This window comes from Perca flavescens, chromosome 12 (assembly GCF_004354835.1).
Source record: "Perca flavescens isolate YP-PL-M2 chromosome 12, PFLA_1.0, whole genome shotgun sequence".
NCBI classification, from domain to species: domain Eukaryota; kingdom Metazoa; phylum Chordata; class Actinopteri; order Perciformes; family Percidae; genus Perca; species Perca flavescens.
In genome coordinates, this window is record NC_041342.1 from 33,336,953 (window position 1) to 33,351,163 (window position 14,211).

At 38.3% G+C, this 14,211-nt stretch overlaps 1 protein-coding gene across 2 annotated transcripts; it reads left to right on the forward strand.

Moving 5' to 3' along the window:
• Nucleotides 1–3,323: 3,323 nt before the first annotated feature.
• Nucleotides 3,324–12,665, forward strand: LOC114565462 (transcriptional regulator Myc-like). Of its 2 annotated transcripts, none has more exons than XM_028593520.1 (4): nucleotides 3,324–3,726; nucleotides 6,574–7,029; nucleotides 9,878–10,067; nucleotides 11,992–12,665. In XM_028593520.1, exons 2-4 carry the CDS (start codon nucleotides 6,583–6,585, stop codon nucleotides 12,549–12,551), a joined length of 1,197 nt encoding a protein of 398 aa, XP_028449321.1. In that variant the 5' UTR covers nucleotides 3,324–3,726; nucleotides 6,574–6,582; the 3' UTR covers nucleotides 12,552–12,665. The 2 variants fall into 2 exon arrangements, with proteins under 2 accessions (XP_028449321.1, XP_028449322.1); XM_028593521.1 differs by having other exon boundaries at nucleotides 11,995–12,665.
• The last annotated feature ends 1,546 nt before the right edge of the window (nucleotides 12,666–14,211 follow it).

Consider the following 14,211-nt stretch of genomic DNA (forward strand, 5'->3'; position numbering starts at 1 on the left):
TCCTGTATTCAAAACCTTACTTATGTAAACGTGGGTGAGTATTATCAGTATCAAAAGAAAAGAAAAAAAGGTCTCTGTCAGTGTTTTACGATCAAATTGTTATTTATCTTGTAAGTAGGAGTAATTTTCTCACTCTATAAAGGAACACTTCAGTTTAGCAGAAAATTCATAAAGCTGTCAGACCATTAGAAAATCCCCGTACAATATTTACCTGTGAGATGAAGTGGAGTAGATAAGGCAGCATAAGATGGAAATACTCAAATAAAGTAGGCTACTTGAGTAAATCTACTTAGTTACTTTGCACTCATAGACTTATGTCTATGAGCAAAACATGTAATGGTCTTTTTTTATCAGGCTCTAGGCTGTTTTGAATTGAAGAGCCTCTCCTGATTTAGCAAAGCAATGAGTTTGCCTTTACTGCAGAAGTGATGCAAGATGTATGGGCTGCTTTTCTAAACTGGATTTATAAATATAGTCTATTAGAGTGCAGATCCGTTCTGAGCGACAGTGTTAAGGCTTATATAAACAGCATAGCAATCAGATCCATTATAGAAACCATAAATGGAAACCCAGCTGACATGGGTTTGTTTTGCTCCATCTGAAAGGGAGGGGCGTCCAAACTGACGTCACAGTGGTACGCCCCCCCCTCTCCCTCTCTCTCTCTCCCTTTCTCCGCCTCCCCGTCTAGTCCAGTGTCTAGAAGCCGAGAACAGAGCACCATCGAGCCTAGCTTTCTCCCATACAGTTTTGGTCGACATAAAACCCTAAATAAAGTCAGCAAAAAAGTGTCTTAGCCATCGTAGAATTTAGCAAGTCATAAAAAACAAACATTACATTTTTAAAAGCAGTTTAAAGTTTTCACAGCCTAAATATATAAAAATCTCTCTGCTTCTGCAGGGAATTCTGAGACTCAAAGTCGGCAAATCTGTCAAATTCTGCATGGCAGTGTCGCATAAATAAAGCATGAAAAACAGTTTCCTGATTTTTTTGGTGTGGTGCACAACTAGTCTGGCCAAAAAGTAGCCGTGAAATTAAATTGAAATGCGGGCCGGATCAAAATTTGCAAGGGCCTTGAGTTTGACACACGTAACCCCCTGCAGTCCTCCAGAGTACCCCTAGGGGGACACATACCCCCATTTGAAAAACACTGTGTATACTGTACGTTCAGGAAACATTTTAGTACTTTATGTTTTTGTATTGTTGTCTTTTCATTCATTTTGCACTTGCACTCCTGACTGCAGATCAAGATTCGTTATCGTTCATGATCTAAACATGGAATTTTGTTTGTCTGTTTCCATACAACTATGCATTAAGAGTAATGCAACAGTTACTTATCATTTTGAGTAGTTGCATCGATTGATAATTAGATCAATCGATTGAAATAGTAGTTACTTTGATGTTAAGTTGTGTCATATTGAACAGGTGATCTTTGTTAAATGAACAAATGATCTTTGGTTTATGTGTATTGTATCCAAGCAATTGAAAAAAAGTGTTAGAGTTTTGAAAAATGTGTATTTTGATCATTGGTTGTGAGTTTTGTGTCTAGAGTTTTGAAAAATGACGTCAAGGTTCTGAAATTAGTGCCAAAGTGATTGTTAAAAACTGTAACTTGTGTTCTCTGCATTACTAGTGCAGTGGTTTTCAAAACTTTTTTCAATAATGTTCCTCTTTGAACAGTTTTTTAAAGCCACGTACCCCCTAACCAGTGAAAATATTTTTTGGTAGAAAAATAAAAGTCTCTATAAAGAGGAAGAATACAGCGATGTTAGCGATAGAATTACTAAACAACAGCCTTGTACCTGGAAAAAGGTCGAAAATAGTAATAAAAACTTTGAAAAATACACAGTAGAAAGAAGGAGGGCAACACTAGGACGACAAAAGGACAAAAAAATTCATATAAGTGACAAACTTTGAAGAAAAGAAGACAGTAAAAAAAGTAAGGAAGAAATGCAAGAATAGAACCTTTTTTCGATACAATTTGATTGAAAGCTTCACTGGTTCAGAAAGTTTCGCCATCGCTACTGCATACAAGAAACAACCAATAAGAGACGAGAAAAACACAAATAAAGAAACACAAGACGTGTAGTTTAAAGCAGTGAGTGTCTGCAGCCACCAGAGGGCAGCAGTGTCAAAGTAACAACAGGAGGAGCACAGAGGCGATCATCATTTTATTGTTTATTATAAGGATCCCCATTAGCTGTTGCCTAGACGACCTCCTGGGGTCCAAAACAACAACAAATCAGACCATATTAAAACATTTCATGACACCTACAGGAAAAGGAAAGACGAATAACAAACTGTAACAAGTATAAAACAAAATAACAAGGAAAAGAACTAGAAAACCCCTTAAAACATCTCTAAGACACATCACAATATATATTACACAACAAGACAGATGGGTTTAGAGTTAACATCTATAGGTCACACACACAACAGAAGGATATGTATTACAAGAACAGAAATTAAGATATAAAACCTAAAGATAATAAAATGTAAGTGAAGGTGAGATTTAATTTTCTTTTAAAACATGCAACTTATGTTATGATATTATATTCCATGAAAAAATAGCTCTGTATGAGGCTGGAGTCATATTGCATTTTTTTGCCCTTGAGCAAGGCACTGAACCCCCCTCCACCCCAATACATCCTGAGGAAGTAGTAGTCAGTGTAACGTATTATATGTTTAACTCGTGAAATAAATAATTAATTTATGTGATGACTCTTTCATTATTATTTATTTTATCCTCTCAAAATATTTTATTTCTTAATGCTTTTCGTTAATATATATATATATATATATATATATATATATATATATATCAATGTGCCAAAAATACAGTATATATAAAAAAATGTAACAAGAGCAGAGAGCAACAATAATATAAAATATTAAGAATAATATGCAAATATTTTTTATATTTACTGTATTTTTGGCACATTTTTTTATATATATAATTTTAGAATTTTATTTTATTTCATGTCTTTTCTTCTTTTAATTATTTTATATTATGGTTTTATTCTGTTTTTCTTTTTTTTCTTTTTTAGTATTGTTATTTTTTTCCCCTTTTACAATTTATCTTTTTCTGTGTTTTTAATCGTTTTATTTCGTTAATTAATTTCATCACTTTTTTGACTTTAATCTTTTGATTTCATTACTTGATTTAATCCTGGTTTTCATGACTTAATCACTGACTGAACTGAGTTCTCGGAACTTCGTGCCTCTGCAGCATCATTTACCGTTAACGCGAACCACCCTCTTAAATCACTGCGCTACACATCCGCGGAGGAAAAGAGTTCCCATATCTAACGCATCTTATTGCTGCTTTCACACGCAATACTTTCCGGAAAAATAACTCTTCCTAACAGAATAAAGTGTTTATTTATTTTTCACGCTGTCAATTACACGCTTACGTGTCTTTTTAGTTTACTACGTAGCCCACATTTGGCGCGAAATTCTCATGTGGGCGGATGAGGAAGAAAAAAAGAAGCCGGAGTATTAAATGTCTCGAGAGCAGCAGCTTGTCATGATTCATGCTGAGACAACAACACCGTGCACCGGCTGAGCGTTAAATACTTACTACAGTTTTGTAGTTCACTGTTATCGAGAGAGAAAGAAAGGATATATTCGTCAAACACTGGTTGCGTTGGATGAAACGCATTGTGAGGATTTAACTGTCACTCCGCGGAATATTTGGATTTTACTTAGTTTTCCCTGGGAGTCATAACGGTGAGTTATTATTCATGCATGGAGATATTTTTTCCTCTTTTAATCAATCTAAAGGTATGCTGAATTCAACCCTGTAATTAGTTTATACCATGGCAATAAACTGCATTAAGATAGCTGTAACTTAAAAGGGCGATTTCATGGTACTAAAATAGAGTTGAATGTTTTGGTAACTGACCGTCCGCTGCAGTGTTTTTGTTGTAGTTTGTGCTGTAATGTTGTTGGTGACAGTTTATTTTTGCAGGTTTATATATGCCGAAGTGTAGAGGGCACTCTATTGATAAATAATATATATGTTAGAGTCACATTTTATTGTGTTAACAGTCAACTACAAACTGGAGAATCTTAAACTTACTGTTTTTCGAATGAAGTTTTGTTTGACGGCTGTACTTGTTTCCGAAAGTGTCGCCGGATTTACACCTTCTTTATAATGGTGACAAGTCTTATTCCGATAGCTTTGACCTTTTTAGTCATAAAGAGTTATAGCAGATCAATTAAAAGCTGTGATAACTGAAGGCGGGTAACGTTAGTTTATCAGTTGAGCACTAATGAGTCACCTGTCAATAATTGATTGATTGATTTGCCCTTCTAGTGTCACAGAATTAGACTGCATTGACAGTATCACATGAAGGTTTTATGGGGGGAATCCTGCATGCCGAATTATAGTTTGACGACTATTGATTCATAATCTTTCTGTTTGGGTCATATTTTATATAGGTAACTTGGATTACAAGGAAAATTAAACTAAAATACCCGTTTTTTTTGAGTGAAGTCTGGTGTGAGTGCGGTATTGACGAACGTTGCCAGCAAATCTTACAACTGCACTTTCATTATAACCAGAACTAATCATCTATTTTTTTTTTTTTAAATGCAGCACAGCCCGCTTTCTAAAATGAATTTTGAGTTATTTACATAGTAAATTTCAAAGTTACTTCCTGATGATAAAGACTCTTTGAGTCGCATTTTAAAGTGATAAGACAATCAAACGAAGTCCTTATTGAATAGATGTTTGATTTCCCTTTTTAATCACTGCTTTGTGGTTGAGATAACACTGTTTTTTTATTTCTTTATGAAGAAGAGAAACCGGTTTGTGTGTGGGTGTGGCCAGAAGATATAATTTTCATTCATTCAGCTTTTATGTATGAAAGATTACTTTAAGTTAGATCAAAGGTGCAGTAGGTAAGACTTATAAAACTTAACTTTCTGTCATATTAGCTGAAACTGAACCTATGTTCCAGTAGAACTACATGAAGCAGGTCATTTAAATACAAATAAATCCAGCTTCTCTGGCATCACCTACAGCCTGTAGTGCACAGGTGCACCAATCAGAGCCAGGGGGGAGGTGTCTAACTGTGTGTCAATCACTGCTCATGCACACGCATTCATTCTCCCTTGTGGGGGGAGGGACTTAGGAGACCTTTTTTGGGCTTTAGCTGAAAGGAGGGGGGGGACTGAGATCTTGGATCTTCATAATCCTACATACAGCACCTGTTTAAAAGTAGTTATCGTAAAACGTACAAACTAGGGCTGCAAATAACGATTATTTTGCTAGTCGATTAATCTGTTTATTTTATTTTTTTCTCGATTAATCGATTAGTTGTTTGGTCTATAAAATGTCAGAAAATTGTGAAAAATGTGGATCAGTGTTTCCCAAAAAAACCAAGATGATGTCCTTAAATGTCTTGTTTTGTCCACAACTCAAAAGATCTTCAGTTTACTATCCCAGAGGAGAGAAGAAACTAGAACAATATTCACATTAAAGTGGCTGGGATAAGATCATTTTGACTTTTGTCTTAAAAAAAATTACTCAAACCGACTAATCGATTTATCAAAATAATAATAAAAATAGTGTGATTTAATTTAAGAGTCGACAACTAATCGATTAATCATTGCAGCTCTAGTACAAACGCTAACCTTATGTTTTGTTATTTTTATCTTGATTTCAACATTGACCGAAATAATCGTGATTTATATATATATTTATAAATAAAGAAAATGGTGAAAAATGTGGATCAGTGTTTCCCAAAAAAACCAAGATGACGTCCTCAAATGTCTTGTTTTGTCCACAACTCAAAAGATCTTCAGTTTACTGTCCCAGAGGAGAGAAGAAACTAGACCGAAATAATCGTGATTACTAAGGCTGCCACCTCTTAGTCAATTAGTCGACTAATCAGTCATTTTGGTCTTAGTCGACTAAGATTTCTTTAGTCGATTAGTCATTTTTTATGCTTATTAATGCTTAATTACTTATTTCCAAGAAACTTCTGAGCACATTTATGGTAAACACAAGATTTAAAGTGGTGCTTTTGCAGGATTAATTGTGGAGAAACTCAGTTCTACAGATGGTTAATTAACTACATTTATATTGTGCTTTTCTAGTCTTAATCACCTCTCAAAGAGCACAGCTCTGTCGATTAAATCAACAAATCGATTAGTTATAGAAAAAATCGATTAGTTAAAAAAAAATATATATATATATATATATATATATATATTTTTTTTTTATATATATTTATTTTTTTATTTATATATATTTAAAAAAAAAAAAAAAATATATATATATATATATATATATATATATATATATATATTTTTTTTTTTTATTTATATATATATATTTATATATATTTTTATTTATATGTATATATACTGTATATAATATATATATATTTTTTTTATATATATATATATATATATATATATATATATTTTTTTTTTTTTTTATTTTATTTTCCCATGATCGAGCAGCCCTGGGATCTTCCCCATCCTACCTACAGCACCTTTTTTAATTTTAAAAGTAGTTATCGTGAAACGTACCAACGCTAACCTCCATGTTTGGTCTCCTCCCAGGCAGCCATAATGCCGCCGGTGTTGCCCGTGTCCTGCGGGAACTACGACTACGACTACGACACGTTGCAGCCCTACTTCTTCGTGGATGGCGAGGAGGAGGACTTCTACCCGCCCCCGCGCAGCCAGCTCGTCCCGGGCCCCGGCGAGGACATCTGGAAGAAGTTCGAGCTTCTGCCGACCCCGCCGCTGTCTCCGAGCCGGAGACCTTCCCTCTCGGACGCCTCGCTGTCCGCCGCGGAGCACTTGGAGGCCGTGTCGGACCTGCTGGGCGAGCGCCGCGTCCCCTCGGCAGCCTTCCTGCAGTCCTTCATCATCCAGGACTGCATGTGGAGCAGCAGCTTCGCCGCCGCCACCAAGCTGGAGAAGGCCGTGTCCGAGAGGCTGGCTTCGCTACGAGCACGCCAGAACTCCTCCGGGACCGACAGCGCTAACGGAGACGCAGCGGATGATCAACAGGTGAGCATTGTTGTAGGGCTGTGATGATGATGATGATGATGATGATGATGATGATAATAATGATGATAATATGATAATGATAATAATATAATAATAAGATGATGATGATAATAATAATAATGATAATAATTCTAATAAAATAATGATAATAATAATAAGATGATAATAATAATATAATGATAATATAATAATAATAATATAATAATAATAATAATAATAATAATAATAATAATAATAATAATAATGATAATAATAATTATTATAATTATAATAAAATAATAATGATAATAATCAAAATCCCAAAGTCCTACATGATAGTACTAAAAAAAGTAAAAAAAATAAAAACACATGAAGAGCAATAAAAAAAGTAATAAAAATAATAAAAAAAAATGAATAGAATGACATGAAATGAAAACAATAAGGAAAAGGGCACGAGTTCACTCAAAAGCTCTCCTAAAAAGGTGGGTTTTAAGGGTTGGGGTCACGTTTAAAAGCATCCAGTCTGTGGTGTCCTCAGGTGGTCAGGGAGAGCATTTCACAGACGGGGGTCAAAAAGCCCGATCTCCCATTGTGTTAATCTAAATGTAATCGTGATTATGATTTCGGCTCCCAATGATCACAAAAACAGAATCGAGAAAAACAATTAATTTAGCTCATTACATTTAGCAAGTAAACTCTTATTTATGTTCTGAATGAAAAAATTAAGTTTAAATAGGAAAAGTATTAAAGGTAAAAAAAATGTTTAAAGTTCAACATCTTTCCAGAACTCAACGACTAATCGTGTTAAATTATCGTGATTTCAATATTGACCGAAATAAGATCGAGAACCGATCCATACGGCTGTGCTCGATTGAAGAAATTCGACTTAACGCTCATTCAATTGTATCGACTAATCGATTAGTTGATTTAATCGACAGATCTGTAAATCTGAGTTTCTCCGCAGAGTCGTGCAAAAGTTATCACTCATATCAATTTCAAAAGTCCAGGCCACAGGGGGACCATCTAGCAGCAGGTATGCTACTCAGCATTAATGGGCCACCTCTTCCTGAATTCCCCTATAACCGAGCCTTGGAGTTCTTTTTCCAAAGCCAAGAAAAATCAAATGCACACAGCAAGGCTGACAACTTTCCCACTGAGGCAAATATGCAATTAGTTTCATTATGAATGGTTTCATAATATATATATAGCCTACTTCACTTTTTGGTTTCCCTATGAAGAATTTCTTGTAAAATAGATTTTGGAGACCTACAGTTCCTCCAAAAGTACAGAAAATATGCCTCATTGTGTGTAGAGATGTTCCGATACCGATATCGGTATCGGCTCCGATACTGCCTAAAACGCTGGTACCGGGAAGTACTGGAGTTTATGCACCGATCCAATACCACGTAATAAAGCCCTAAAGAAAATCTACATTAAAGTAGTTTATTTATGTTCTTTTTCAGTTATAACTTAATGTCAAACTGGAGAATAAAAGAAAGTTCTGGCGCATTCATTGTTTGTTCATGTTTCACAAAGAGTTTAACCTGAGCCAGACAGACAACACAGATAGAAATCATATCACATCCATACAGGGATAGTAGTATACAGCTGTTAAAACATAATATAAAAATAAATATATGACACTCTGGTATCGGATCGGTACTCGGTATCGGCCGATACGCAAGTTCAGGTATCGGAATCGGTATCCGGAAGCAAAAAAGTGGTATCGGACCATCTCTAGTTGTGTGTGAATAGAGGTGAATAAATCGACAGATCTGCCCCCCACTGCTAAAAAAAATCCTAGAGGAAACACTGCAAAAGCACCACTTTAATTCTTGTGTTTTCCAGAGATGAAATTTTATTATGTTTTAACAACTGTATACTACTATCCCTGTATGGATGTGATATTATTTCTAGCTTTGTTAGGAAAGATTTTCTTTGAGAAAAGAGCAAAGAACGGCACTGAAGTCCTTCTTTTAAAAAAGGAAGATGTGTTGGGAGTTTAAAGTTTAATCTATCAACTAGCGTTGCTCTGGTTGGTTGTAGCGCTGTCCTATTGGTGCAGAGGGAACTTGAAAGACAACCGTTTGTCCCGCCCCTCTGAGCCCTGACCAATGGGGAGATCCCAGACCCAACATCTGGATGTGGGTCTGGCTTGTCAGGTTAACTGGCCAGTGCAGCCCTTCCCAAATATCTAATGATAACTTTCTTACATAAATAAAGACATTTTGCACCATAAATTGAAAAGGCACAAATCGTTGCAGAAAAAGTCACCACAATGCAGGAAATGAAGTCTATGATATGCTCAAAAGTGGAGATCTCAACCCCTCCCCCCAAAGTTACCCCCTTGAGCGTGGGTGACTCAAAGATACTGTGACTGCGGTTTTGTAGATTTATTTGCTAGGGCTGCTCCCTCTTAGTGGATTAGTCGACTAATCAGTTGTTTTGGTCTTAGTCAACTTAAATTTATTTAGCCCATTAGTCATATTTGATGCTTTTTTTTTTTTTTTTTTTTTTTTTTTTTTCATGCTGAATGACTTATTTCCAAGAAAGGTACGAGCACATCTCTGGTAAACACAAGATTTAAAGTGGTGCTTTTATCATGACTCTTTTGCGGAGAAACTCAAATTTACAGATCTGTCGATTTAAATCAACTAATGGATTAGTCGATACAATTGAACGAGTGTTAGTCGACTAAGAATTTCTTCAATTGAGCACGGCCCTATTATTTGCAGGAGAAACTATCAAGATTGTGCATCCATCCAATGGACAGTCTAAAGGTGTTTTCACTGGCATACAAAAAGGGGTCCAGAAGTCATGTGATAAATGTCGATTCTTTTTCTTATTTATTTTGTCTTCCTACCCCCAGGTGAGCAGCTCTCGGGTGAACCCGGGGTACCTGCAGGACCTCCACACAGCGGCGACAGACTGCATCGACCCCTCCGTGGTGTTCCCCTTCACCAGCCTGAGAGAGAAGAGCATCCGTGGAGCAGCGACGAAGGTAGAACCAGAGCTGTGTCTGGACTCTCCACCTCTCACCAGCAGCGACAGCGAATCAGGTGGGCAACGGGCTTTTATTTTGAAAGAGTTACTCAATTAAACACTTAAAGGATGAGGCCATGATCACACTAAGGGCTCCTAGCTGGCACCCAGTGCAGCACAAGGTGTGTTCAAGTGCATTCTGGGTGTGCTGGTCTTACAGGGAGGTGTGTTCAGGTGCATTCTGGGCATGCTGGTCTTACATGGAGGTGTGTTCAGGTGCATTCTGAGAGTATTACTATCTTGAGGCAGCAGGAAGTGACTGTGCCATTGACCAACAAAAACCTGGTCTAAAGTCAATAACGCAGCATTTCATTGTTATTTATTTTATTTTGACAGAGCATTAGTAAAATGCTCCTAGGCTCGTGCACACTATGCTTGTTACACACACAGGGACGCACAGCAGCACACACACACACACACACACACACACACACACACACACACACACACACACACACACACACACACACATGCAGAAGATTACAAATAAAAATATTACGGTGCAAATCCTCCATCATAACAGCAATGCTCCAAGGTCCAAACGCGCCTGGCTTTTAAAGGGAATGGGAGATGATCTCTGATTGGTTGATTGCATGTTACGCCCAAAACACACCTCTGATTAATGAAGACACTAAGGACAACCCTTTAGGACCAGGCGCCTGGCACACGGAGCCTTTTTTCCACTGTCAAAACTAGCAAAAGTGGATTTGGACACACCCTAAACACACCTTAAAATATGGCCCTTTGGACAAGAAGTTGGTTAGGGAGCTTTTTGTAGTAATAAAAGAAGAAAGCTGGCAGTTTTTTGGTTCCAAAAAGCAACCGAGAGTGTCTTTTGTTGCTATAACAATTGCTACTGCTACATTATCCTAGAGCATCATATCGTATAACTCGCTGTGCTCCGACTCCAGTTTTTGGTTGTTATGGAAACGACAGGTGTCACTACTCCGCGACACCATTTTCACACACAGTTAGAGTTGCAGCTATCGATTTATTTTCATTGTGGATTAAGGTGTTTAATGTTTTATGGATGAGTAGTTTGGTCTCTAAAATGTCAGAAAATGGTGAAAAATGTGGATTAGTGTTTCCCAAAAAGTCCCGAAACGTTCTCAAATGTCTCGTTTTTGTCCACAACTCAAAGATATTCAGTTTCCTGTCACAGAGGAGAGAAGAAACTAGAACAATATTCACATTTAATAAGCTGATATCACACGTAAAAATAAACTCTATTGTCTGACTTGTGGTAGCAGTTTTATGAGGGGGGGTTGTTACGATTATATTACAGTTGTGTGTATACACACACACGCGCACACACACACACACACACACACACACACACACACACACACAGAGAGACATGCACACACAGAGACACACTTGCACACACACTTACACGCACACACATACAGAGACAGACAGACAGACTTACGCACACACAGAGACACACATATATACACACACACACACTTACGCATGAAGACACACATGCGCATGCACACACAGAGACCCACATGCACACTTACACACACAGACAGACAGACAGACTTACGCATACACAGAGACACACATGCACACGTATACACACACACACACACACACTTACGCAGACATACACATGAAGACACACATGCGCATGCACACACAGAGACACACATGCACACTTACACACACTGACAGACAGACAGACAGACTTACGCACACACAGACTCACACATGCACACATATACACACACTTACGCAGACATACACAAAGAGACACATGCGCACACACACACAGAGTTATGCACACAAAGACACACACAGAGACATACTGCAGACACACACACACACACACACACAGTTAATCTTACTTTTTTACTTAATTTTAAAACGTTACTTTTTCGTGTTCCCTGTTTCCTCCGGTGATCCTAACACCAGAATGTTTTCCGTGTTTCTCCCCAGAAGAAGACGAAGAAGCAGAAGAAAAGGACACCGAGGAGGAGGAGGAGGAGGAGGAAGATGAGGACGAGATCGATGTGGTGACGGTTGACCGGCGGAGGGCCTCGCGGCGGCCTGACCCGGTCACCTCGGCGCCGCTGGTCCTGAAGCGTTGTCACGTCAACATCCACCAGCACAACTACGCCGCCCAGCAGCCCTCGGTAGCTCTCCAACCGGCTCTCGGCAAACGGATGAAGTCCGACAGCAGCGGCGGCGGCTCTAGCCCGTCTACGAGTCCTCGCTCGGACAGCGGCTCGGACGACCACGCCAAACGCAGGACTCACAACGTGCTGGAGAGGCAGCGCCGCAACGAGCTGAAGATGAGCTTCGTGGCTCTGAGGGACGAGGTCCCCGCCGTGGCCGGCAACGACAAGGCGGCCAAAGTGGCGATCCTGAAAACGGCGACAGAGTTCATCTCCGAGATCCGAGAGGACGAGAGGAAGCTGGTGACGGCGAAGGACGCGCTGAGGAAGAGGAGCAGAGAGCTCAAACACAGACTGAAGCAACTGAGGAAGTCACATTAACACTTCACTTTTTTTGTCACGTTTTCGACTTCACAGCATCCGGGCTGCAACTTAATCATTTCACCAAAGTACTGACTCGTGTAAGATGAACCACAAGAACCATAATTCCCTGATCGCCCCGTCGATTGTGGTCGACTAATCGGTCATTTTTCTTTCACTTTGGGATGCACCGAATCCATTTTTTGGGGTTTGGCTGAATACCGAATCCACTAGGGCTGTGTGCTCGATTTGAAGAACTTCTTAGTCAACTAACACTCATTCAATCGTATCGACTAATCGATTAGTTGATTTAATCGACAGATCTGTAAATCTGAGTTTCTCCACAAAGAGTCGTGCTAAAAGCACCACTTTAGTTCTTGTGTTTAGCAGAGATGTCCTCGTACGTTTCTTGGAAATAAGTCATTCAGCATGAAAACAGCATCAAACATGACTAATGGAATAAAGAAATCTAAGTTGACTAAGACCAAAACCACCGATTAGCAGCCCTAGAATCCACTGGTTAAGGCAAGCCAAGGCAGCTTTATTTGTGGATCACATTTCAGCAACAGGGCAATTCAAAGTGCTTTACATAAAACATTAAAGAGCAGTTCAAAGTGATAAATACAAACAGGCAGGACCATATTTCTTCACCATCTTATTCACTACGGGCCCTGCAGGATCATGTGACTTTGTACTCTCGTTACCTATAACAAGAGTGGAAGTACTTCTCTTTACCTACAGTATAGCCGTCGCTATAAGACTTAGTTTAATCAGGCAAACTTTTGCAAAATATCCTAAACAGTTCTATGTTACACACGCGTTGGAAAAATTCTCCGAAATGTGTCCGTTATCTGTTCAAAAAATACCACTAGATAAAAGACGAGAATAAAATTGACAGTGCAGCACTGTCAAAAAGCCCAATATTCGGCCAAATCCGAATCCTGGATTCGGTGCATCCCTAGTTTCAGTCGACTAAGATTTCTTTAGTTGATAAGTTGTTATCAACTGTTGTTTTTTTGTTTTGTTTTTTTGCTTTTTTTTTTATCAGCACTCCGGTGCTTTAAAGTGGAGCTTTTGCATAATTTTGTGTTGCATTGTCGATTAGAATTAGGGCTGGGTATCGCCAGGGATTTTCAGATTTTGATTCCCAATCACAGGGTCCCGATTGGATCACATTTTCTATTCAGTGTCAATTTGTAGTTTGCTGTAATCAGCAGTTCCGCCCACAGTCGACTGATCGGTCTTTTGTTGGTTTCACTCAATTTCTATCCTCCTTCGTGCTGAAGGAGGATAGAAATCGATTTCATTACTCAATGCCAGACCCTTAACCTTTCAGATTTGGGTGTGGATTTCCAGGCTAAGTTTAGCTCTGATATTCAAGAGATTCTTCTGAGAACTTCTGCTTTAGATTGTACAATAAAGAAGCTAACCTCCAGATGTATTTTATAATTCACAAGGTTCATGTTTACATTAAGTAAACTAAGCCCCAAAAAGTTTGTTTTAAAGGACTTTTTTTACTCCCTACACCCAGGGTGAGAAGGCAGATGTTAAAAGATCCCGATTTCTGTAACAAAGATCTGTTTTAATTGGAGAATCCAGCCCTAATTACGTGAACTAATCGATTTCAGTTGAGAAAATTGTGAGTCGACAGCCTTAGTAATAAGTCAGACTGTGTCTGTGT

Bases quoted from the DNA above. Each gene is read 5' to 3' on its own strand.
- LOC114565462 (XM_028593520.1), top strand. From the start codon at position 6,583: ATGCCGCCGGTGTTGCCCGTGTCCTGCGGGAACTACGACTACGACTAC. The intron at 7,030-9,877 runs GTGAGCATTGTT...TCCTACCCCCAG, and splicing joins ACGCAGCGGATGATCAACAG to GTGAGCAGCTCTCGGGTGAA. The intron at 10,068-11,991 runs GTGGGCAACGGG...GTTTCTCCCCAG, and splicing joins CAGCAGCGACAGCGAATCAG to AAGAAGACGAAGAAGCAGAA.